Raw genomic sequence first — 27325 nt, forward strand, 5'->3', positions numbered from 1 at the left:
CTTACGTTGAGTTTCACGCTGTGTTTTTTGGAATTACCTTTATCTTTACAAAACAAAACCTCTGGGAGATGATGTTTTTGCTCTACAATGAGTGTGTCGTTTTATTTGGAGATGGGTGGGACTCCACCAGCTTACAAAGGGTTTACATTTATCCTTTGATATACGCAACACAATTTACATTAGCATCAATGGAAGCTACGGACAGATGTCAAGAGAGAGATTCCAATGGACAGATTTCACTCAGTCTCAAAGAATGAAAACACACATACATTCTATCAAAAATGAAAGAGTAAAATCTCAAAATATATTCAAATTGTCATTTTTATTTACATTTGACTGTTTTTCACATGATAGTTCATGAAGTAAATACATTTCCAACCCAACAAATCTGCAAAATACAATATAGGTAATTATAAATATAGTATTGTGCAAAATTTCTTCTTTCACTTGGGCGCTCAGATAAAAACACTTTTCGGAAACTTATCCATGTAGAACATGTCTGGGTCCACATCATTCTCACTAAAACATCACACACAATTTTCACATTATGAACCCAAAATAACAAAAAATATTTTAAAAATCGTTTAGTACTTCTATCATTCTCTGATTTTACATAAGCATACAATGACTTCTAGACCTTTTTTTGGTTAAGGAAAATCCTTTTTTATTAGTGATAATTTATTAGTTTTAAGAGATGGTTGAATCTATCCACTATTGTTTTCTGTGATGAAGAATTCTTTGTGAAAAATGAAAATCTGTGTTTTACCCCTCAGTACAACAAGAAAGGCTTCCATCATAATTACCCCTGTGTGTATCCTTGGAAGGATCTTGGCAGTCTGCAACATCACTAATACTAATCCTGAGAGGTTCAGAGCTGAATTAGCTGGTCTGGAAACAGCATTAAATCTTTATTTCAAATGTTTTTTACTAAAATATTTTGTCAAAATTCCAAAAAAATGTCAAGGAGCTCTATTTAAAATATATTTAAATATTTACACTTACTCTTCATTAAGTACTGTAAGTGAACCCATTTTCCAATTTTTTTAAAAAATTTTGGTTGTGGTACAGCATTTCCAAGTCAGCCTGATGCTGTAATGGCAGTAGACCGTACCACCTACAACTGGCTGAAACCTCAGGAAGTACTAATGGCTTCTAACAGATGAGGTCCTGGAGAGGATATTGGGACCTCCAATGGAGGAAATGCCATCAATAAGGAGAAGAGTTATTAAATCATGATTTTAAGCAACGGCAACCACAAACCAGAGAGAAGGCAGATCAACTATGTAATGATACAGGGATGCTGGAGATAAAGCGTCCAATGGACAAAGACTTCCCTGAGTGTTGACTGTGGGTCAGACCATCAACTGTTACCCTCGAACATAAAATTAAAATGTAAAAAGATAGGACGTTTGGCAGGTCCGCTGCGTCTGCACTTGTCCCAAATCAACAAAAACTACATGACTTCTGCAAAGAATAGGTTTGAATCACTATCATATGTGAAAGAAGAAAAACCTGAATGACTTTTGGAATAAAATGAAAACTATCGTGCTTGAAGCCATTAAAGCACACATTCCAAAAAGCCAGCGTCAGACCGCACCATAATTAACAGAGAAAGGTGACTGAGCTGCCGAAATGACTATGTAGAGTGGGAGTGGCTTGGAGACTGAAGAATGCAGGAGAGAAAATGCGCTGTAAGGAACTGAGCAGACAGATTGAAAGGCAGACTAGAGGAGACAAGAGAAAATACATTAGAGCAAAATGTGAGGAACTCGAGAATTAAAATAATAAAACAAAAAGGTATGTTCACAGTGGTCAGACATTTTAGTAAGTTTTCCCTGCGACCAAGCATAATAAAAGATCATGACAGTACTGTTTTTACTGAAGGTGGTGATTTCAAACACAGAGAGATTACTGTGCCAACCTCTATGCTTCATCAGAGCCACTTATAATACAGGATGACAGAAAAGAGAGTACAGAGCCAGAGCCATCAATCCTGAGCGAAGAAGTGGTGCGTGCTTTTATGAAAATGAAGCCTGGGAAAGCACCGGGGGTAGATAATGTGCCAGCAGAATTGTTAAAAGTGATTGGTGATGGTGGTATTGATCTCATGTGGAAAATTTGCAACAATGCATGAATGACTAGAAATTGACTGGATGATTGGACAAAGGGAATTTTTCTGCTCTTACCAAAGAAAGGAAATATAACAGTACAGTGACTATTGTACTATCTCCCTGATATAGCATGAAAGTAAAGTGTTCCTCTGTATAATTCAGGACAGCACGAAGCAAATGACAGAAGCAGAACTACCATCACCACAAGCTGATTTTAGAGAGGGACAAGGCACATATAATGAAATTGCGAATATCCAGCAATTCATTGATTAGGCGTTTCTCCGATTACTCCAAAGCATTTGATATCATCCAACATGACAGTCTCTGGAGTATACTAGCAGACATGGGGATTCCAAAGCATCTAATTGAATTTGTGACAAGTCTCCACAGTCAACAGATCATGGTGCAAACAGCAGTAGGCTTTCCATTGGCACATGGGAGGCAAAGGAGCACTCTGTCCCCAAGTCTTTTTAACATGTATGTATAATTTCTTGTGAGACAAGCCCTGAAGGTTTTGATAAAGTGAAAGGAACTAGGATGTCCATTGGTGGACACCTCTTACTGACCTTGGATATGCTTTTTGTTGCAACCATCAATGGAATTCAACAAATGTTGGAGTCTGTTAAAAACAGTTAATGAGAAATATGGACTACTGAAAGGGGCAAAAATGAAAATGCATGCATCTTGACACTATCAATAACGTCAGGATGCAAGTGGACATCAAGATTAATGGTCAAGCTGTAGAGGAAGTAGATTGATTTAATTACCTGGGATCATATATAATCCAACCAAAGAGGCTATTCTAAAGAAATCTGAAGAAGACTAGGGATGACTTGTTCAGTCGTGGCCTCCCTTATAAAAGTGTGGAAAAACCGTGGCCTCTCAAAACATACAGAGGTTCAACTGGTGAAAAGTATAATTTTTTTCCATACCGACTTATGGAAGTGAATCTTAGGGAACGAATGTGGATGACTAGAAGAAAACTGAAGCCTTTGAAATGAGGTGCTAGCATATACTCTTGTGTTCGAAATATTATTGGAGAAAAGAGGACTCTCTGCTCTTGGAAATCAACAGGCACAAACTTATGTAGTTTGCTCACATTAGCAATAGAGATGGAAATAATCTTGAGAAAGTTATCATGGAAGGAGTTCATGATGGGTCATCATAGTAAAGGACCAACAAGGAGATAAATAGATGGGGTGCCACTCAAAATTAGGAGGGGCAGCTGCTGAGTGTCCAAAGTTAGTGATGGATCCAGACTTCCAAAAATTCTGCTATGATGTCACCAGTATTCAGACATGAATAAATGGACTTTACTAACTTATAGCATTTTTATTGTATTTTTTTTGACAAATAGAGTTTGAATGAAAAAAAATCTTGCACTTTTATAGTAACTTTTATTAGATGAAATTGCTTTACAAAAACTCGTTATGTCCTACAACATTTTTTAAAATAGGTATTATTATCCCCATTTTACAGATGGAGAAACTGAGGCACACAGCTGCTAACTGATCTGCCCAATTTACAGTACTGGTGGCTGAAATCTTAGGGTGTCCTATTGTATTCCACATGTAAAACAAAACTCAGCTAATTCTTAAGCTGCACAAATTCTTTACCTGTCAAAGAATATATTCCTGAAAACTAAGAGATAAGTTAGTACTAGAACATGGAGTAGAGAGCTGCAGAAATGTGCCTTCTAAAAATGAAACTGAGAACACCCATTTTCTTTAAAATGCCATCTGATTTATTGGCTAGCCATGGAGAAGATTTTTTTCTCCTCATTTAATATTGTATTAACCAATTCCAATTCCCATGCAACTCCCCTGAATGCTAATAGAGGTTGCTTGTCCATGGTACTGTATATCACATTGGATTTGTATGGTAACCCCACAGAAGTTGTGCTGTGGCCAAATCTTATTCTACACAAACAATACTATATGATGATAAATTCATTCTCTCAGTTTACCTATATGATCCATAAATTTCTTTACTCGGTCAGGATCAACACTATTTGCCCAGTAGCCTTCTTTCTTGAAATATGAACCAATTATTAAAGCATTTGCATTCAAGTAGTTCCTTGCATTCTCCAGCGTCACTCCAGACCCAATCAGCACTGGAATCTTCACAGCAAGTTCAACTTCTAAGGTGAAGAAAGCCACGTATGTAAATCCAACAATGGGATTAAGCCCACTCTAGAATCATTCTCTCTTCTCCCACCCTTAAAATTATAGGGGCACAAAATTAACCATCCTTGACTTATCCAATTTCCAATTGATACTTTGCTAAAAAATGATACTGACTGTCAGCAACGCCTGGTCTTGGTTTCTCTGGTAAAGAATTACATGGCTTGTCTGTAGAAACCACTTGTAATGACTGCTAACAAAAGAAGAAGAGCTCTGTGTAAGCTTTTGAGCTTTTGTCTCTCACCAACTGAGAATAAATAAAAGCTATTACCTCACCCACCTTGTTTCTCTAATATTCTGGGACCAAAATGGCTACAACAAAATTGCATTTGTTTTTCAAAGCACTATTCAAGCGAAAGAAACAGAGTTGGGGTCACATGAAACCACCATTGGCCATGCACCACAGGGCAGTTTCAGTGCTGAGGAAGAGGCAAAGCCTGGGACTGCAACAATTAACAGCCACTCTTGTGACCCCCACTCCACATGGGGCAATGACTATTTGGCAGTGAATCCGCTGGCCTCACTTGCACTAGCCCTTTCTTCTCCTGTCCCCACAAACCACGCTGCATGAAGATGCCCAAGAAGTAGGGTGGCCAATCCTCCTGGTTTCGCTGAGAGTCTACCGGAATCACGCTCTGTCTCCCGGAAGCTACTGCAGCCAAACTGGGAGATTTTAAGCACTGACAGTCTGGCAGCGCAGCGGGGCTAAGGCAAGCTCCCTACCTGCCTTGGTTCCGCACTGCTCTCAGAAGCAGCCGGCACGTCCTTCTGGCTCCTGGAGGTGTGTGTGTGTGTGTCTCCCCGCGTGCTGCCCCCACCTTGAATGCCGACTCTACAGGTCCCATTGGCCGGGAACTGCGGCCAATGGGAGCTGCGGGAGCAGTGCCTGTAGGCAGGGGCAGCGGCGTGTGGAGACCCCTTGGCTCCCCCACCTAGGAGCTGCTGCCAGAGGGATGTGCTGGTAGCTTTTGGGAGCCGCCCGAGGTAAGCGCCGTCCCCCTCGCCCACACCCAAACTCCCCCCCAGAGCCCCAAAGAGCCATCCCCCTCCTGCACCCAAACTCCCTGTCCCAGCCCACACCCCACATCCCAAACTCCTTCCCCAGCCTGGTGAAAGTGAGTGAGGGTGGGATGGAGTGAGCAGGGGTGGGGCCTCAGAAGTGGCAGGACAGGGACATGGCCTTGGGAAAGGGGCAGGACAGGAGGCGGGGAAGGGTGTTTGGGTTTGTGTGATTAGGCTTTTGGCAACCCTACCAAGAAGCCTCTGCTGAACTAAGCTTTTGAGGGAGCTCCCTTGCGCAGCAGAAGTACAAAGATTCTTCTGCATCTTGGATTCCCTTGTTACTAATATTACAGCAGTACCTAGCATCCAAATGAGATCAGAGCCTCATTTTACTAGGTGCTGTACACATAGAAAGAGGCAGTCATTTATATTGAAGTAGCACCTAGAATAGAACCCAGATCACTCAAGTAGGAACCCAGTGTCTTGGGGACAGAATTTATTCCTACGAGAGTTACTTAAATATAAAAATAAGGATTCTTAACTGTGTTATCAATTTTTCTCTCATCCCAAAACAATAAAAACAAATCTTTCTAGATGGTAATTAAAGTGTAACAGCAACAAGAATAAGACGTTATTCTTGTTTCCATTTATGTCAGCACAGATGGGTTTTTTTGGGTGAAGGCGGTGAGTTTATTAAAATGGCAGAACTATTCAATAGTGCTGTGTTCATTACAATTCTGTAGTTATCAGTTTAAATCACAATAATGGTAGCTGGAGCAGTGTATATTTCTACCAGATCTCTTTGCTGAATTTATGCTATACTGATGACTAGGACAAGATCTTCAGGGAAGAGGCAGCAAAACAATGTTATTCCCCATGAAAGGAAAAGGAAAAACAGGCTCTCTAGCTGATCTTCGAATTTAGGGGAAGGGAAATAGAGAAGCAAACAGTGGTCATAAGAACTATTTGGACAACTCCATTTACTTTATTTGCAGGCCAAAGGCAGTGCTAGTAAATATTATTTTTGTTTTAAAAGGGCAGTGGGACATAAAAGCAGCACATTATTTTATCTAGAAACAACATGTCACTTAACAAGTCGAACCTTCACCAGGCTGCATACGGTGAAATTCACCCCTGGGCACAAGACAAGACTTATGCAACGCTGAAGTCCCTCTTCAGCCTTTGTGCAGTCCCTGTGCACAAGGGTGAATTTCCCTCAGATTTATGCAAGTGACTGTGTTCACTGTGAGATGTAAGCATTCTGAGGTTTTGGGTTTTGTTTTGTTTTTTTATATGACAGAAATTGATACAAGGTCCAGAGAAAGTAGTTTGTTGTTCAAATCACAAATTTATTATTATGCTCAGTTTCTTTTATGGAGAAAGGACAGATGATTAACAGAAGTCTCTGAAAGGCACAAATCAGTATCTAGCTATGAAAAAGACTCAATTCTAATAAGTGCTGAATTTTCTCATCACCATTAACTTCAAATTGGTTCTCACAAAAATGACTCGGTGCCTTGCAGGATGCTCTATTTGCTTCCTCAAAGCAAATGGTGTAGAACATTATTTCTGACCTTTACAGACATATAAAAATTGCTTTACTTGGTGATAACAAGCTGGCGTAGGTGGTTAAAGCATCAGGGGAAGGATACACACGTAAAATATAACTCTGCAAGAAAATGCTGTTTACTTAAAAGTTTCATAAGAAGTGTAACTTGTTAATGATACTGCAGGAAAGACCAATTATTTACTTCCATTCTGCTTCACCAAGAGAAGAACTACCTATGCAAATGCTACTGAAGCTTCCTCTAGGTCAGATGTGCTAGCATTCTTCCATCTAAAACAAACACCATCTGTCACATAATGTTAGGGTGACCAATGTCCTGATTTTATAGGGACAGTCCCAATTTTGGGGGCTTTTTCTTATATAGGAATCTATTACCCTCACATCCCATCCCGATTTTTTACACTTGCTATCTTGTCACCCTACATAATGTAAACACCGAAGAATAAGACCATCCTACAGTGGAAGACAATTTTAAGCAAAGCCTTGCCCTGAATTAGACACATCAGATGAGTTGGGCTATAGCGCTTTTCATGCCTATTTTATAACCTGACAGGAGTCCTGCTCACAATAATAGATTCATTAACTTTCCCTATATTACCGAACAAAAACAAAATCAGAATTTTATTTATACAATGCCCTATCAATTAAGAGTACCATATCAGCTTTACTTAGACTCAAATACAGATTTAACATGACATTATTTTCACAGATATGCGTTGCAGTGCTCAACTGCTCTCCCAGGAGAATTTGGCCAAAAGTCTGTATTTGTTTTTATGAAAAAGTGCACAGGACACATTGCCGGCACCATATAATTATACTACGTCAATAAGTAAACTGATCATGCAGGAAGAGTAGAATATTTAAGCTGACATACGGGCCCAAGAGAAGCCCTAAGAAGCAAAGACTAAGACAATGAAAACTGAAATGTGCTATTTCAAAGGCTTCCTTTAAATAACAAAGGATCCAAGCATCCTGCAGTAATCTGTGTGTGAAGTGGACCCTCCTGTGCAGAAGGTGGGGCCAGCCAGAAAGTACCAGGATAGGGAACATACATCATCCTTACTGCCCACTTTGGCATTACATTTGGTTACCAAATTGAGTGTAAAGTCACTCAAATTATTTTAAACAGATACTTTCACACAGTAAGACATAATGTTGATCCATATCAAATGGTTTACATTTTGGCGTTGTTTACTAAGACTTGCACTATATCGCTGCCCAAATTCTAACTTTTTATTTTTTAAATAGGCAACAGCATTACGGGAATCAGAGCAGTATGATATTTCTGTGTAGTAGAATTTAACATTAATCACCGCGTTTGTTAATTGTCTCTAAACTCAAAACCTTGTTTATAACTCTTAAACCAACTCTTCTCAAGCTACTGTACTTTTTCAGATAATTTTGTGACTATGTATTCTATGTGACAAGATCTCAAAGTTTATACAATTATACTTAGACATTCCTCTGCTTCAATAAACTATACCTAGAGGACACTGTGTTCTTCCTTGTGACAGTATATCTGCATACATGTCTAATAAAAATCAGATGAAATAGCAAAGCATAATGAAAGCTTTTGAACTAGGATATGCACAAGTTGCATGAAATAAAGGTCAAAAATTCATAGCTTTTTTTAAAAAATAAGGTAAACAGTGTAAAATTAACAATGCCCCAATAACTTGCTCAAATACTTTTCTTTAACATTTTATTCATATGCAATAATCATTGTACCATACTCACCACTGTGTTTATGGTATATGCTGTACTGTAACACATTTTAGTTATTTTAATTCAAAGGGCTTTTTTTCATCATTATACTTAGTGGTTGTAAAAGGTGCAGATTAGAGACAGATGTCCTCTCTTTATCTACAGAACAGGTACAGCATGGGCAGCAGCAATGTGCCTCTACCCCAACATAAGTGAACCACCTATGTGCAGAAAGGTAAATTGGTCTCCATGTCCCCACTGTGAACAATGCCAACAAAGGTGCAAGTTATTACTATCTACTCTGGTGGTTTTTGTGACATGGGCACGTGTCCAGCGGTTACTGGACTGCGACCACTAACTCATTTTCGCACAGTTCATCAAACAGTCATCAGATAGTAAAAACTTTTTAGTCACTTCCAACCTAGGCTGGATATGGACTGGAGATCTAAAGAAGAAAGCACCTATCCTCCAAAAGCAAGCCTTGAGCTATTTAGACTTGGACAAGTCTCCCATCATAGAAGTTTTTATAATATAACTTTGCCTATCCGAAAGATCAACACATTCTCAAAAGGAAATATTGTCTGCTAAGAAATTAAGTGCAACATAAGCCCAGCATTCTAATGCCTGCTTCTTAATGGCCCAACAGTGGCAGAGTGCAAGAACACAAGGGACTTTGGGTCCCTCACTTCCTAGATCAGTGCTGCTTAGGTACTTTGTAGAACCGAAGTAGCTGGGTCCTACAGAGAGGCCAATAGTCACTGACTGTATAAGCAATGCCTGCCAGCTGCTGTGTGGAATGAACTGGTAGTTGCCTCAGAGGAGCCCGCTTGCCTGCACTCATAAACAGAGAAAAAGCGACGTATCTATAGTCATCTATAAAAGATTTACAGAGAATAATACTTGAGAGATCCTCACGATATCATGTGAAAGGACCTTTGGTCAGGGCTGGTCACGGCAAAGTATCACCACAATTAGGAGGCTTGAATTAAGGTATCAACATAATCTAAAAAGAAAATTCTAGCCCCTTCACACAGTTTTCTTGTCTGACAGAAACACTTCTTTCCAACCTCAAATCACAGTCAATTCAATACATCAGAGACAAAGGCACTAGCATTTCTGTATTGTTGCATAACAAATCTGAAAAAGGATATGGCAAAATCCCTTTTCAGTTCTGCTTTCAAGAGACAGCTGATCAGATCAAAGCATAAGTTGGCATAAAATGTTTTAAATTATATATTTTGTAACATGATGAAAGGTGTCCAATTTTATCTACACTTAAAGTTTTCATTGTAACACAGTACTTCTAACAACACAGAAACTTGTGAAATGCAAAAATTCACTCACACCAACACTCAACTTTGTGACTGTAGGTCTGATTCTGTTAGAGAGATTACCAACACTGATGTTCTTAAACTGTCATTTCCTACCCAAGAATACTGATTTTTCAAGAGGTCCCTCCTCAATTAACAATTCAAAACTACCAACCCTCTTAAATGAGGGATTGCCACACTGTCATAAAATCTCAGCACTTAGCTGTGTGACCCAACCAAAACAAACCCAGAATACTAGGTTTGTTGTATTCATGACACAAAAGTGAGAGCCACACAAATGAGTATACTTTGTGTCATTTCTCTGATCTCTGTTCTTTGGAGCCAGAAAGAGAATAAAACTGGCACGTATACATAAATTCTAGAATCCATGGTTTGGCTTGTTTGGTTTCCCACTGTAAAAAACTATAGGACAAAATCTGCTCTCTGATGCATGAGCTGGCACCCACCAAAGTCAAGGGAAGCTACACACATCCTAGAACAGAATTTTGCCTTCTGTTTTTTATGACTTTTTGAGATTTATTTGTTTTTTCCATTGAAGAAGGAGGAAACAAATAATTAATTTAAGGGTGTGGATGATACAAAGGTTAAGTCTGTCAAACTTTAGAGTCACATTGTTTTCAGAAAGTTCTGTTTCATGAAACAATTTTTGTTTTAATACTGAGAAAATCTATTACTTTAAGAGGCCTATCTTCATACACAGCCAACTTTCCACTGCAGTTTACCTAAGGGTGGGCTAAAATGTATCTCTCATTTATCATCTATTCTTTGGCAAGGGCTTTGTTTTAATTCTGTATATGCACATGAAAACCTATTTTGTCAAGTTTAATATGCCCTGTAACAACATAGTGTTGAGCCTAGTTATATGGATAAATACTGGAAATTTCCAATAACTTTGTAACATTCTGAATGTGGTCTGATACGCAGGTCTCTGTGGTAAATATGTAAAAGTATGTTCATCACCTGCCTGTAGTATGTTTATCACCTGCCTTTTATTCTTTAGAATTGTAATAAGGAAGGATGATTGACTGGCTGTCTTTAGACCAGAAAGAGCCATGTTTAAAGCAGCAAGAATGGAACCCATAAAAGCAGCCCTCTTGTTTCTTCAAACATAATTTTTGCTAAAAATGTTCCCAGTCTTGGTTGAGCATATGACGATTACTTTTAGAGCCTGATCCTGGGAGGTGATGAACACCAGCCATATCAATGGGAGCTGACTTCAAATGAAAGTTGCAGGTGCTCAGCATTTCTCAGATTCAAGCCATTCATTTACGTGAATATCAGTCCTTAGCAGAATGAACTGTAACAAAGGAGCAATCCAATTTGTTGAAGACAATTCCAATCTGTGCCAATATAGTAACATCAGGCACCATACATGATATCTACACAGGTCAGAATTCATGGGTCAAGTTACTCTCTCTTAGAAACAAATACGCCTTTATAAATAATTTAAACGTCATATACTTTTCCACTCCTCAGTGAAAGAGAATTCTTTTTCAACTCTTAAAGGGTACACTTCCCCTAGTATTACTGCCCCGAAATGTCCAAATCTCAGCAGATTCCTCTCTTGCTACTGGAATATGTGTTTCACAATGAGAAATCCAATTATAAATAGTCTTTCCATGTTAATAGTTAAGTATTTTTAACTAGCCTAGTTATTAGCCTTTTTTTAAAAAAAAAGGCTATGGAGAATCTCATTCTTAAATTAAAATCATGTAGAAATTGAGCCTTCCTTTTCTTACAAGATGCCAATATGAGTAATAATTACATGTTACCAAGTATACTTTCTCAATACTTACAATAATTTTAACTTTTATGCCATAAAAATTGTTTTTATAAACATGCTACTGTACATCCAACAAAAACCCAAATCACTATGGTTTGTGCTAGACCAAATCAAACTCTACGGTGAAAGAAAGTTTCCCTGTTTTTAGAACAGAGAATGTATAGATTTCTCTCTATATTAATCCAGAAAATGATTCACTGGTTGTTGCCCGACCTTCGTGTGACAGCTCTCACCTTTCAATTCTTTAGGATCTGCCTGCATTCCAGTAGCTGTTCCAGTCAATACAAGCCCATCAGCAAGGAAGAGCTCAGCAGCCTTAGCAGTCTCTGATATACTGACATCTGCTGTCAGAGCATGAGCGCTGTAAACAGCAGAAACATAACCTGTTGTTACTTTCAGCATACATTCTTGCTATCCACCTTGTTTAATGTTAGGCTGCTTTTCTTACAACTCATGATTGTATTTCAGTTCCCTGCTGTCAGATCAACTGAAGATTGACTTTTGAGTGTTAAGTGCCCTTTTTTATAGTTGAAATTAAAAACACAATGTGAGGAAGAAAAAAAGTTTGGTCATCCTAGACCCAGACAAAGAGACAAGTGGGTTATGGGTCTCACCTTGTCTACACAGTGACTGCTAAATGTGCTAGACTGCACCCTGGAGTACCAACAGAGCTGGCAGCTTTTGTATTGAGTGCCTAATTTTCATAGATGCTGAACTCCCCTGATTTCAAGTGGATTTGTAGGTGCTCGGCTCTTCTGTAAATCAGGTCCTTGTCCTCTAGGAACTGGACTAGGAGCATCATCTCATTTCATAAAGGCCAACAAAAAGAACTAACTTTCAGTCATTAGCAAGCACTATATCCTGGATATCTGTCTTTGGAGGAAAAAATGAGAGCAGCTATCATCTTCAAACGGTAGTTGCTTCATGCATCCAAAGATGTACCATTCAAATTTTAAGCAGTAACTGTCAGTAAGATGTGAAAGCTAGCCTCTTTTTCTGAAACCTACATCTATAGCAAGCTCAGCTTTAGACAGCTTCAAAAATTTGAGAAAGTTTTAGCCTTTGAAACACCAACATTTTCATTTATTATTTCCCCCTATCTTTTCTACAATAAAATCAGAAAATATGACATTTAAGACTATATTATACAGTAACCTGATACCCTGTTATGGTAGTACAGAGCACTAACCACAAAAAGACCAGTAGTCCTGGGACTAGTGTCCTTTTTTTTGGGCCAACCAGATCTGGGAATGGAATAGAAGCAACTTGCTTCAGTCATATTCAGAGGCAGTGCCTCTTCTGGCATATTCACTCTGCCATGACTGTCTCCAGCAGTGTGACTGTGCTAAAAAAAGAATACCGAACTACTTTTTGCAGCCAGAAGAAAGTCATTGTGATGTCAGTGCCTTGATGAAGTTGTGCATATGTAAAAATATGGAGGGAAAAAAACAGAGTGAAAGGAAATGGAAATTCCTAACGCTAGTAACAGAGGATAACCTGGGAAACAGTTTGTCAAGTTAGAGAATTGGATACTGCTAATTCTTGGTGCCAGGTATTTTGTTGTTGTTGTTAGGGAAAACACCACAGCCCTTTAACCCCTGCCCTTTAGTTCAATAATCCCGTGAATATTTGTTTCCCATAAACTGGTTAGATGACATTCTCCTTTCCACTATTAACTAAGCAAATAACGACCACCACATTGCATCAGCCTATGAACAACTCAGTGTACATTCTAAATATCAGTGTCTCATATGACAAAGATGAGAATATGTGCATGAAGTACCACATTCTGGGACTTCTCAGGAGAAGAAGAAATATCATTGCACGGATGTTCAGAATATGGAGAAGTGAAGTTAGAAAGTAAATGCTTTGAAGGAACCTTTAAACTTATGTTGAAAATGCTGCATTTCATTTATTATAATGAAATGTTTCTTTTTTTAAACCAGATATTAAATATGCCCAAAACCTAGCTATTTCCATGACTTTTCCCACACTCCACACACAAATCATTCTTGAATTCAAACTACTTGATATGTGCAATACACAGCTTTTTGGTTCTCTCTTTTTCTGAATTAAATTTCAAAGAAACATCTAATAACAGAAAGGACTGTGTGACAATTGTGATGAAATGTCAGCTGGAATTCACACAGCTGTCATAAGATGCTGCTGCCTGATAATCATAAAACATACTTCATATCCACAAACATCACTGATTTAAAATTGAAGAAACCAATATTAGAGGGAAAGGGATAAGAGCTTTTAATGTGGCAAAAATCTCATGATTTGTATGTGTCACATTTGGTAGCCACCCATATAACTTAGCTATTAAATTAGAATACTAATATTAACTTAGCTATTAAAATAGCTATTTTAGATGCTTAACTTCATGAAACATGATTTATTTGTAAACGTAATAAGGAGATACATCTAACTGATATAAAGCATCACCTTATGTCAGACACAAGACATTTACAAATTCTGAAAGTTAAACAACTGCAAATTACACAGATGCAGAAAGCTGCAGTTTATAGGTGCAAGTTTAATAGTTTTGCAAGACCCTGTGTGAGCAGTAAAGTTCTCCCAATATTCACTTTCTGAGCAATTAATAAGATGAATGTAAAATGAACATCAGACTATTTTTGCACCTGATGAAGTGAGCTGTAGCTCACGAAAGCTTATGCTCAAATAAATTTGTTAGTCTCTAAGGGGCCACAAGTACTCCTTTTCTTTTTGCGAATACAGACTAACATGGCTGCTACTCTGAAACCTGTCATTATTTTAACATTAACACATATGTAAACAGTGCACATATTTACCTGTGTTTCTTTTTAATATCAGCAAAAATTTGAACGTGCTGTGCTCCGATTTGTTTTCGGTATCTTAGCAGATCACCTGCACAGGCATTTATAAACCCTTCATCAGCAACATGAGAAAAAACAAACCCTTCAACTCGGATAAAATCGAGACCTAGAAAAGAAATTTGAAATCTGAAGATGAAAGAGAAATTACATTTATCCTAAATTTCATCCTGTAATTACATTTTAAGTCTATTCTGATACAGTATTGAGAGGTTCTCAGATACTAGCACAAAAAGCAAGTCTCTGCTGATAAGTAGTTTGTTAAGCCTAGTTAAAACATATATTAAAGATTTTTAGTGCAACCCATCACCTTGGCCTCTAGGTGCAAGGCATACATCAAGAGCAACACAAACTGCATTTCCACAAACAGGCCTCCCCCCGCAACTTTGTACCTCCTAGGCCCACTACAAGGAAAAACTCGTAAGCTGGATGGTGAACTATCTCCTAATTGCAGCTAAGATACAATCTTTGGATTTCAATGTACAAATTTTAAATAAATTTCTAAAACTTTCTGCAGTTTTTATTTAATTGGTCAAATTTAGAGATCTGGCCCTGCAATTCTTATAGAGATTGAATGCCTATTAAAATAGAAAGGGAGTTTTGCTTGAGTGCAAAATCAGGCCCCAATTAAAACTGATTTTCAGTTGTGAATTTAGAACATTACTGGGGAATCCAGTAAAATGGCAGTTCTCAAACTTTTGCATACTGTGGGGTACTATTTAAGACAATGACTTTCATTTCTCCCTTTCCCCCACACTCTTTCCCCTCCCAGTGTACTAAACTCACATCTGCCTTGCATCAACTATAGCGTTTGATTCTATGAAGAAGCAACAATAGGTAATAAAGGAACAAGATGAATCTAAGGTAATTATATGGCTCCCGGTACTGTAGTATCTGAGATCCTCCCTATCTTTAGTGTATTTACACTGTGAGGTAGGAAAGTGCTATTATCTCCTGTGATAGGGTATGCACCCCACACTTTCTCTTACTTCTATAGTTATTTTTCCAGAAACCTCTTAGAACAGATGTCCACCACAGTTGCCAACTTTCACACAGTAAATAAGCACCCTGACTTTCATAATAAGCCAAAAATCAAGCTAATCCCATTTCAAAACAAGCCCCAAACAAGCCAATCCCTAAGAACCCCAACACTCTATGTGACAAGACCCCCTGGTGTACAGCCTGGGACTGTGGCAGGCCCAATATGCATCCCTGACTCTCTTCCTCCCCCACACCAGCCCCTGCTTGCCAGAAGCCAATTTAAAAAAAAAAAAAAAGGCAATAAGCTACAAGCCAAAAAAATAGCCAACAAGCAACTCACAAGCCAATTAAGCCAAAAACAAGCCAATTTCTGCATTTTTTCCACGGGTTTGGCATGTCTGATGTCCACACTTGTTTACCTAACTATTATTGTTTTCTGCATAATCAGCAGACTCCATTGCATTTTCTTGAGGCTGCTTGAAAATGATGCATGTTGTCAGGCACCTTGATCTCTCTTTTACAGAGCTGTAGAATTAATAAATATATAGGTCCGTAAAGGAACCAAGTTCCACGAAGTAGGTGTATTTTATGATAGGCTTTTTTCCTTTAGTCCATGTTCCTTTCTGTGACCATTATCCTTACACAATCAAAAAAGGGGAGGAGGTGCCTTCCTTTTACTTTCTTAAATGTAGCACCATATGACTGCCAATGTTAGATTTATCTGATAATTCCTTTGAGTTAAAATATTGGGGGGAAATTGAGAAGTTCATCTCCGCTTCATTCCTCACCTACAGACAAAATGTTTGTATGAGTGACAAAGTGCTGGTGCTTCTTCTGATTTCCTTACATTTTCTCAAAAGCCAGAAGCCAACTGCTGTTTTCCAACATAATTCTGTACTGACAGAGAGTAGACAGACACATTCCTCAAAGGGAATGAAATGGCTGCATAATAGCAGGAGATGCTGCTGCATCTGCTTTTTCAAGTACCACATCTTTAAGTGTTTTTGTAACAAAGACTAAAACGTGCAATGCTCTGTTTATTAATAGTCACCTCTATTGACCATTAAAACTGCAGCATTACACAATCAAGTCACTACTGCATCACTACAGAAATATTTACCAAAGATGGAGGAATCTAAAAAGCAGCATTCACTTTAATGAAGAGTTGCTTGAAAGGGGCTCTTCAGATTACAGTGATTCCCTCTTTCTTCTTGCTTTCCTGTTCATTGAGCTTGATACAATCATTTTTGCAGTAGTTGAATGAAATGCATTAAACACAGGTCCTTCAGAGCTCCAGTCCCCCAGTTACGGAGCAAGTAGTGCAGAACTCTAACAGTACCTTCAGGAATTCTCTCCCTCATTAACAATGACTAAGAAGTCATAGAAATACATCACTCCTTCAATATCTTCTCCTTTTGGTACTGCAACATGTCCCTAAATGAACCCCAGTTAACTTAAAGCATCCGGTTCAGGTTTTTTGAAATACAATAAATTGATGTTTTTGCAAGCACTTAAGCACTTCCAAGTATCCCTACATGGAAACTGTTCCTAAAAATTAAAAGATAACTGGATTTTGTTAGTTACTTTTTATTGCTGCCATAGCTTTTCCTATAAGCTTTAGGGCAGCAATGAAAATGGATTAGGCTTGCTAGTTTACCAACCAGATCAACAGCAAAAATGCAGTTTCACTTTTTAAAATGTTGAAAAGAAGTCACAGTTCAAAACACTTCTATTAACAAAAACTTCCTTAAGAAAGAGACTCTCAAGATTTTCAGAGAGAAATTCAGCCAAATTACAGCTGTCATTCTAATAGACAAGTCCACATTTTTTGAATGGTGTTTTTAAGATTTTTAAAACACAAAAGTTAAACACCTTTTAATTTTGTGGGTCTTACAAAAGGAAGTGCCAGGTTTTTATAAGTATATATGCACAAAGATGTGAATATACTGCTCTTGCATGGGCAATCTGGGTAAATGCATGTGCAAACTACCAGTCAGAGCAGTTTAAATGGTCCTTTACATGCGAGTCCTGTGATCTGAAGTGCATCAAAGAAAGCGTGTGTGCATATTTTTGCATGCACACAATTCATGGACATGGAATGGTACATGCTGCCTGCCTTGATCTGCAGCAGTAGATATTATTTAGAGAGCTGAGCTTTAAAAAAAAAAAATCAGAGAAGCTCAATCACCAATATAAATATTCTGATCTGACAAGAATCTTTGTCAAAGTTACTGTCATTTGTATTAAAATTAAAACAATGATATTCAGATGAACTCTATTTAAAATACTGGGAAAAAAGAACAGTGTTTTCTCAACAAAAAGGATAAAATCATTAGGGGAAAGTTTCTAAAATATTACAAAAGCATTAGAAACAAAAGCTGGTAAAAACCACCATTTAAATGGTATGATATTATAAGAAGATGCATCTGCTCTCCACTCACCATGACTCTGTAACTAAAAGACTCCAGTGGTTCAAAGGAGCCTGAGAACTTACCTGCAACAGTGTGAGTTATGAAGCATGGAAGAAAAAGGCAATACAGCAATGCAAGAAGATAAAATAGATCATGGAAAATATACTTGCAAGCTAGAAAAGAGCATGCCGATATAACCTGAGATTTGTTTGTCACTACTTAAAGGTAATGATATGAAACGCAAGCTTTCAGAGTTAATTCAGTCATCAGCTTTAAACCAAGAAACAAATGAGTGGAACACAAATTGTTTGAATCAAACTTTCAGCAGGGAGGAGCAGACAATACAATTGTTGCTAGCCTTGCTGTTTCTTACAGGATTCATGTAGCAAGGTAAGTTGAATTTATATTTAACTTTTCTAAGCACGATTTAAATTGCTTAATATTTTGGTTAAGAGAGGTGTTACTCATGTCCATTCAATGTAGGTGTGTGTGCTCGCTACATGCACTGGTGCTGGAAGTTTTTCCCTTTTTTTTCTGTAGGGGACTGGCTCTGGAGCGGCGCGTGTATACCGTGGTATATAGGGCATTGCTGGCCCCTTCCATCCTCAGTTGCTTCTTGCTGGAAACTCCGACCGTGGGGAAGGAGGGCGGATTGTGGAACAGACATGAGCAACATCTCGAAGAACACCAGTTACGGAAAAAAGTAACTGTCTTTTCTTCTTCAAGTGATTGCTCATGTCCATTCAACTTAGGTGACTCCCAGCAGTACCCATGGAGGCGAGTAAGGAGTTCACAGACATGCAGATATTGCAATACAGCTCTGCTGAATCCAGCATCGTCCCCATTCTGCTGCGTGATGGCATAGTGGCCATGAACGTCTGTATGGAGGGCCATGTCGTAGCTTGACAGATGTCCTGGATCGAAGCATGCCAGGAAGGCCGCTGAAGATGCCTGTGCTCTAGTCGAGTGGGCTCTGACGATTGGCGGTGGCGGACTCCCGCTAACTCGTCCAAACACAAGAGGTGATCCAGTTAGAAGTCCTTTGCGTGAACACTAGGAGGCCCTTCATTCTATCAGCTGTAGAGATGAAAAGCTGAGTCGACTTGTGGAAAGGCTTTGTCCAATCCAGGTAGAAAGCCAGAGCCCTTCTTACGTCCAAAGCGTGAAGGTGCCTCTCTTCACTAGTCTCAGGGAGCTTAAGGCAGAAGACCGGAAGAAAGATGTCCTTGCTCATGTGGAGAGTAGACACCACCTTGGGAAGGAAAGCCGGGTGGGGCCAGAACTGGACCTTGTCCTTATAGAAGACCGTGTATGGCGGTTCTGAGGCCAGCGCTCATAGCTTGGAGACTCGCCTTGCCGACATCACTGCCACCAGGAAAACTACCTTTCACAATAGGTGGAAAGGGAGCATGAGGCCAAAGACTCAAAGGGCGGGCCCATGAGCCCAGACAGAACCAAGTTGAGATTCCACTGAGGGGGCAGGGACTGGACTTGAGGAAAGAGCCTCTCGAAGCCTCTAAGGAACCTGACCATCATGTCAAGAGAGAACACAGTCTGCTCCTGGATTGGTGGATGAAATGCCGAAATGGCTGCTAGGTGCACCCTGATAGAGGAGCGCGCCAGGTCCTGGTTCCTTAAATGAAGCAGGTAGTCCAAGATCGACTGCACCGAAGAATGCAAAAGGGAGAGGCCCCGCTCGGCCGCCCAGCGGGAGAACCTCGCCTACTATGCCAGGTAGGTCTGCCTAGTCCAGGGCTTTCTATTCTCAAGGAGGACCTTCTGGACCCCGTCTGAACAGGCCTGTTCATCCGGGTTCAGCCACGCAACATCCACCTTGTGAGGTGGAGGGACGTGAGGTTGGGGTGCAAGAGTCGGCCGTGATCCTGTGACAGCAGGTCCGGTCAGTTCGGCATAAGCCAGGGAGGGATTGCTGACCAGCTTGATAGCATCCCGAACCAGTGCTGGTGAGGCCACAGCAGGGAAATCATGACAAGCTGCGCCTTGTCCCTCTTGATTTTCACTAGGACCTTGCTGATGAGCAGAATCGGAGGAAACGCATACATCAGGCTTCCTGCCACAGGAGGAAGGCATCAGAGAGGGAGCCCTTGCCCAGACCCCATCTGGAGCAAAACCTGTGGCACCTCCTTTTCTGCCTGGTGGTGAACAAATCCACTTGGGGTGTTCCCCACCTCTGGAAGATCATGCTGGCTACCTCCCTAGCTAGGGAACTAGGGAACCTTGCTCCCACCACTAGGGAACCTTGAGACAGAGCCCGAGAGGTCGCTCCCCTGCGACCAAGACAGGGCTGATTGGCGTCTCTGTCCCAATTGGTACTGGTCAACCCTCCCAAAGTTGGATGTGGCTTACCTCTATGAGCATCTGGATTGGGGCCCTGGTGACCAGCAGCATGCAGCGGATCCGCGATGACTCCGGGCTGGCGATCTATGCCTCACGAGTGGTACCGGGATGTGGAGAGGGATTGGGAACTAGATGCAGCCACACACAGTGATGCCGCCCTGAGGGATTGGTGACGGTCTGGGGAACGGTACCATTGGCCCCTTGACCTGTCCCTGGAACGGTACCAGTGCCATGGAGACTCCAGGTGCCAACTGCAAAACTCCTGCCGGGAGGCGTGTGCCTCCAGAGGTCTGCTCCCGGTTACTGGCGAGCTGTGCCTCGAGCCTCTCTGCCCTCGTCCTAGGTCCGGAAACCGGATGAGGCTATGAAGCTTCTGCCTATCACAGTCAGAAGCGTGTCGGCTGCGAGAGGGCGACTTTTGGGAGGATGTCCCCCACGACGGGAAGCGCTGCAGGTAAGGTGGAGACTGTGGTGGTCCCTATGTGGGTTTACCCCGGGACCAGGACCCCGTAGGGGCTGGAGTGTGTGGCACTGGGAGGGACATAATGTCTTGCACTGCTTGGAGGGCCTCCAATGTGGACGGCACCTGGAGCTGACGAGGACCTCCGCCGCTGCAGGCTGGGCTACACCACTCAACTTGAGCTGGGGCCCAGGATCCTGAAGGGGGTGAGGAGGTGCCTGAAACAGGGCCTTTGTCCACCCCAGACTTGTCCTTTCCCTTGCAGGAAGATGGAGACCTCCCTTGCCCCATCTTCCTGGGCTTCTTGGCTGGAGCCACAGAAAGAGGCCAGTGCTGGCTGACATGGGCCTTTTACAGTGATCACAGGTTTAAAGCCTGGGGACTGGGGCATGCCCCATCCTGAGGCGAAGTCCCTTTAGGGACCTACTAAGTCTCTAACTTAACAAATAGGCTGAACTAAATTAGAGGGAAACTATATACAGTAATATTTGCAAGAGGCAAAAGAGTTTGAACGAACGAAAAAGCAACAGCTCTAGCTGAAGCAGCACTAGTTCCATGCACCGTCACTGGCGGAAAGAAGGAACTGAGGGTGGAGGGGACTGGCAACGCCCTATATGCCACGACATATGCACACCACTCCTGGGGGTGCCAGAGCCGGTCCCCTACAGATACTGTTGAGGGAAAAACTTCTGGCACACACACCTAAATTGAATGGACATGAGCAATCACTCAAAGAATAATATCTTCGTATTAATTACCCCATCAAAACATTCATTTACAAAAATGAAATGACAGTTACAGTAGCTAACAAGATTCAGAGTAGCAGCCGTGTTAGTCTGTATTCGCAAAAAGAAAAGGAGTACTTGTGGCACCTTAGAGACTAACAAATTTATTAGAGGATAAGCTTTCGTGAGCTACAGCTCACTTCATCGGATGCATAAGGTGCCACAAGTACTCCTTTTCTAGTAGCTAACAAGAGTATCCCAAGATATAACTGAAATCAGATGTTTAACCATTGTGGATGAAATTAATCTTTATTTGCCTCTCACTTGAGCGATGAATAGGGACCATCTCAATATGAAGTTGGCATCTTTTGTACAACCCTCTTCCTGCCTTTACAGGAGGAAGGGAGGGAGGGAGAGAGAGAGAGGGAGTACTGAACGATCTGTGCCCTTTCTGTCTCCTTCCTGAGAGTGTCTATGTTAGCACACAAGTTTCAGAGAGGAAATATCACATCAATTACCAGTACCAAATTATGAGTCATTTCTATTACCTGAAGCAAGAGCAACAGCTACAGCCTGTTGATTTGCAGAACACAGAATCTGGATACCCAATGGGAGACGTGGGCAGGTGTGTTTCACTGCAGCACTAATGACTGCCATTGCTGCAGTTATTTCTGGCCCAACATAAACGGTGTAAGGAAGGTCATGCATATTTTCCAGTATCAAGCCATCCTGTGGAGATTATTATAGAGAAATCTGATTAAATTGAGAAGAGCCATTTAAAATAAATCATAGCTATTTTAATATTAGACAAAGGCTTATATTAAAAAGAAACACTACATTTAAAGGTTTTTCTTCAAAGAAGGGATTATCTACAGTAAATTGTTGATGCAAATACCCACTTGCAAAAATGCTTTAATCAATATCATATCTGTAATCACAAAATGAAATAAATGTGATTTCAATTACACACTTTGTCAATTAGATTTCCTTTGAATCTGTGCTACAATGCGAACTATAGAGGAACACGTTAAATCATAAATCCAATTTAAAATATATAGTGTAGAGTCAAACCTCAATTATTCAGATGGAATAGGGTATATTGAATAAGTTTGGACAACTGCATTTTTAGATAATCAAGAAAATTTTCAAATCAATTAATATCAAGAGACTCAAGTTATTTTGGATAAACAAAGGTTTCTTTTGGGGTTTTCTGGGGTTTATTTTTTTTACTGTATCAGTGAAAATGTTTTCAAATGACTAAAATTTGAGGGAGAAGAGGAGGAGTTAAATATCTACTGTATTTTTAAGGTGCCTATAACTTTGTTATTAAGCTTCAACACTGCTCATATTTTGGATTCAAGGTTGCTTAACAGAAGATGTTGGCTTTTTATTGTCTACTATATGTCTCATTTGGTAGAAATATATATTTGGTAAACAATGGAGTGGCTATAAACTATTCTGCTGATTCAACCTGTTTGATTCATTAAACATCTTTGTACGTTATATGGGACAGAGGTTGTTTTTTTAATCATCAGTATGGTATACACTAGAAAATTTTCAATAGCTGAAAATCATATATAATTATGTCCAGGACTAATAAGTTTAAAAATATATCCTTGAAAGATCCATTCAAATCTAATGTTTTGCATTCACATAAGGATTCTTAAAAGAATTTGGACTTCTTAATCTACCTTCACTTAATTCTAAAAATACAGAAGGGAATCATTTGAAAAAAAAATACTTAACTCCTGTTTTCTTTACAACTTCATAATTAGGGGAAAGTGAGATCATTCCCAAGAGGACTTAGCCTATCAAGGTGTCTTAACTGAACTAAACGTGTTTGGAAGGCACCAGAGACAGCATTTCAACAAAGAAAAATTTTACCATAGGAACGATAACAAGTGAAATAATCTATGATGGTGCAGCTAATGGTAACTTAAGAACGTAGAACCAGGAAGACAGACAAATATTTTTAAGGAAATATTACATTTGTATATTTTTTTCATTTTAACAGTATTTTTTAATGCAGAAGCTATTTCTGTAAACAAAAGATATGATATCATAAATGTGCAGCCAGCATGTGATGGCTGAGTTAAAGACTAAACATCCGACATCACAAACAGACACCTAAAATGAAGGAATGGGAAAACAAATTTGAGCATTAAAACAGTCTCTTGAAACAGTGTGATAAGACCAAATACCTGCACCATACTATAATAAATATGATGGAGAATAACATAATAGGATACTGCTGATGTCCCCAAGTGACTGACAGTTAAATACCTAGATAAATAGGAGACATCTCCTTAGAGGCAACAGGTCACACTTTTATTAGTTGGATAACAAATGGTTACTCAGCAATGGACCTAGTCTGAAAGCTCAAACAACTTAATGGAGCCATTCGCTATCTGATGTTTCCTCACTGGGAGGACTCAGCTTTGCAAGTCAAGGATCCCCCAAACACCTAATCTCCCATGAGAAACAGTACGGGTATTGATAAAGAAACCTCAAATCTGTTCTTAATCATGTCCAATTCAACTGCACAACTAAACAGCTTAACACCTTCACTTCTCATCCTGTGCTCACACTGTGGGATAAAGGTGACTGACTAACCATCAACCACCATTTGGGACTCTCAGAATTATACAATTGAAACATTCCATAAAAATCTCTGGGATGCAGCAAATAATTGCTCCAGAAATCCCAACTTGATCAAATGTTTTTTAGTCTACTCATTCAAGAAAGCCTGCTGAACCCAGCTGACGTCAAAGGAAAGGTAAATCTCTCTCTCTCTCTCTCTCTCTCTCTCTCACACACACACACACACACACACACACACACACAATCTACTTTAAAAGACAGAATTTCTTCCTGGTCCCAAAGTTGCTGATTTGTAGAGCTGTGCAACTTCATTTTACAAAGGATTTAAGATATTTCAAAATTTGGATTTGTTCTGGATTTATTCAAATTTCAAAACTCTCTTCAAAAACAGACTGAAGTCCCAACTCTGGGGCAGTCTTCTCAGTGGGCTGTTCCAGAGCTGCAGACCCTGAAAGCTCTGGTACCCTGGCTGAGTCTACCTTGCTGAGCCAGGAACCTCGTAAGTAGGGATTTGAAAACCCGAAGAAGACCCATTCCATGGTACTCTGCCAGGCAAGCTATGGAAGGACCAAGGAGCCTGGGAGTTTAGAAGCTGGGGCTCCCAATGCTTACAGGCTCTTGGAAAAGCTCCTGGAAGCCTGGGCTGCTGAAAAAGCAGGTGGATGAGCTGGTAGGAAACCAGAAATTTCTCCATTGCAAATTTGTCAAAGTCTCTGCAAAAAGCTTTTCAATTTTCACAATTGGCATTCTCTGACCAAAAAATGTTCCATCAAAGAACTTCTGACCAGCTCTATGGGTCAGTTTACTTTTTTTTTTTTTTTTTTTTAAAATAGTCTGGCCATGGCATGAAACAAAATCTTCTTGTAATAAATGCTACTGGCACTGTCGCTCTTTGCTTAGCATGGTATATATGCTGCTGAGTTCTTTGATGGCTGCTCAGTCCAATGCACAAGTGACAGTCCCAGGTAGGACATGCCTATGCATTAGCAATGCTCTGAATCAGAGCAGCAGATTCTGTCCTCCTCTAATGCTGGTCATCACAAAGCTCGATCCAATCCGCCTTACAATGCCTCACTCCGTCTACAAGCTGATTCCGCCAACCAGAACGGCATTTCCCAATCATCCACAGAGATTTCAGAGGATACTAAATCATCCTTGCAAGCACCCTGAAATCCATGCAGCGGTCTGCCTCTCTTTTTAGACCCTTTGCAATCTTCAGAGTACAGCACACACTTTGGGATCCGGTTATCCGGCATTCGGTTGACATGTCCAAGCCACCTTAGTCTTTTTTACTAATCAACATTGCCATGAATGACATACCAGCACAATTTAACACTTCCATATTTATTAGCCTGTCTTGTGATTTTATTCAAAGAATTTTACACAGGCATCTGATATGAAAACTGTTTAGTCTTTTGATATATTTGATATGTTTTTTGATTTGTCCATGTTTCTAATCCATAGAGAAGAGTGGATAAAGCACATCTCAGAAATACAGATTTTCACTATAGTTTGACAATTTGTTATTGTTCCAGGCTCTGTCTTGCAAAAGACTTAAGTTCCTGGGCTGCTTTTTGCTGATTTTACTGGTTAGCTCAGCATCAAGAGCTACACTGCTGGTAACAGTAGAGCCAATGTAGCAAAGTTGGTCAACAACATACAGATGAATACCATTTAAGGTGATATCTGGAATGGGTTCTGAAGAGCCTTGGTGCATGATAGGTCTTCTTCAAGCTTATTGTTAGCCCAAAGATTTTGCATGAAACAGAGAACTCAGTAATAAGATGTAGGGCATCAACACTGTGAGCCGCAAGGGCTGCATCATCTGCACACATGAAATGCAGCCTTGCACTAAACTCTAATCCATCACGAAGCAGATAACAGCCACCAAGAGGAACCAGAAGGTGGACAACAGATAGAATGTAGAAGGATTCCTTGCTCCCACTGGAAGCATCATATCTCCCTGCAAAAATGGTGAGGCAGTCACCTTGGGCAAGCAGTTTCCAAACCTTCCAATCTCACAGAAGGCCTTTTCCTGGATCACAGGCAATGAGGTGGCTGCCCACTGCACGATTCAAGTCACCTGCCAGAACCTTGGGCACAACAAAAATTATCACCATGGAGGGAGAAATTATGCTATGAGATTTTTAGTTGCCTGAGCAGTAGGAGGGCAAAAGTCCACACAATTTTAAGAATAACTAATATAGAAGACTCTACAACCCAAAGGTAAAAACCAACCCCCATTTATGTTAAGAGTCTATACCGTCGTACAGGAAGTAGAAGCTAATAGAGCTGTAATAGTAATAATTTATTGCGTGTGTATGCATCATTTGAGAGGCGAAAAGGACCCAAGCCAATGGTTGTGTGTGGGGTTTTTGTTTATAATTAAAAAAATATTATAGATACTTAGAAGTCATGAGATGGGAATTCTCTTTTTCATCCCAGAGTTACAGGAAAGTCTCCTCTTCACTTCAGAGTTACAGGAGAAAGGCTAAAACTCCTATCCTCCCAGGGTAAGAAGCCCCCGCTCCCATATTGCTATTGTGGTAGGAAGGGGTTCCCAAGTCCTGACTACTGCTATGGAGTAAGAAGACAAGCATTAGTTCAATGAGCCCAACATCAGTGTCTCCTATCCCCCTCTCAATTCCACCCAAGATCCGTTAGCCAGTCTCACAATATACCCGTCACCAACAAACAGCCTGGGAAGATGCACTGCTTTGTGTATACACTGGCCAGCCTCAATCCACCCCACAAGATCATTCTCATGAACCATAAAACAATCAGGAAGAACAGTGTCTATGGCTGCCCCTATGAAGAGGGCAGACTTGAGGGACTGGACTGTGTTGCTGGCATTTCACAGTAGCTTCTGAGAAGAGAGGAAGCAGACTATATGCTGACCCACAGTTTGAGAGGGAAGTCATAGAGGGCTATGTCTAGGCCTCAAATTAATGCTGTCCACACTGTGCTTCATGATAGAAAAAAATATATATACTGAATAGCTCAAATGGTAATTTTTGATTGTGTGGTTTGTAGACATACAGCAGATTAGGTGACCTAGAGAATACAAATATTTTATATTGATAACAGTCTGGACAGAAAATTATCATTAAAATTATTTATGAAAACTTTTGAAATTTTTCTATGAGCATTAAAAAAAATAGTATGTAATTTATTCATTAAAATCTAAAAATGAAAGCCTCTCCCATTATTATAATAGCTCCCAGCACAAGATACTAAAACACATTAGCTC

At 40.1% G+C, this 27325-nt stretch overlaps 1 protein-coding gene across 1 annotated transcript in view; it reads right to left on the minus strand.

Annotated features, from left to right (window-relative positions):
* Window positions 1-3491: 3491 nt before the first annotated feature.
* LOC119841265 (uncharacterized protein F13E9.13, mitochondrial-like) overlaps window positions 3492-27325 on the minus strand; it is a 34226-nt gene continuing 10392 nt past the window's right edge. The window contains exons 4-7 of the mRNA XM_038368567.2: window positions 22023-22203; window positions 14498-14648; window positions 11915-12042; window positions 3492-4251 (exon numbers count right to left, since the gene is read on the minus strand). Of these exons, the coding sequence (XP_038224495.1) occupies window positions 4061-4251; window positions 11915-12042; window positions 14498-14648; window positions 22023-22203 (651 nt within the window). The 3' untranslated portion in view covers window positions 3492-4060. The remainder of the gene's footprint in view (window positions 4252-11914; window positions 12043-14497; window positions 14649-22022; window positions 22204-27325) is intronic.

The sequence above is a fragment of the Dermochelys coriacea genome, chromosome 12, assembly GCF_009764565.3.
Source record: "Dermochelys coriacea isolate rDerCor1 chromosome 12, rDerCor1.pri.v4, whole genome shotgun sequence".
NCBI lineage: Eukaryota > Metazoa > Chordata > Testudines > Dermochelyidae > Dermochelys > Dermochelys coriacea.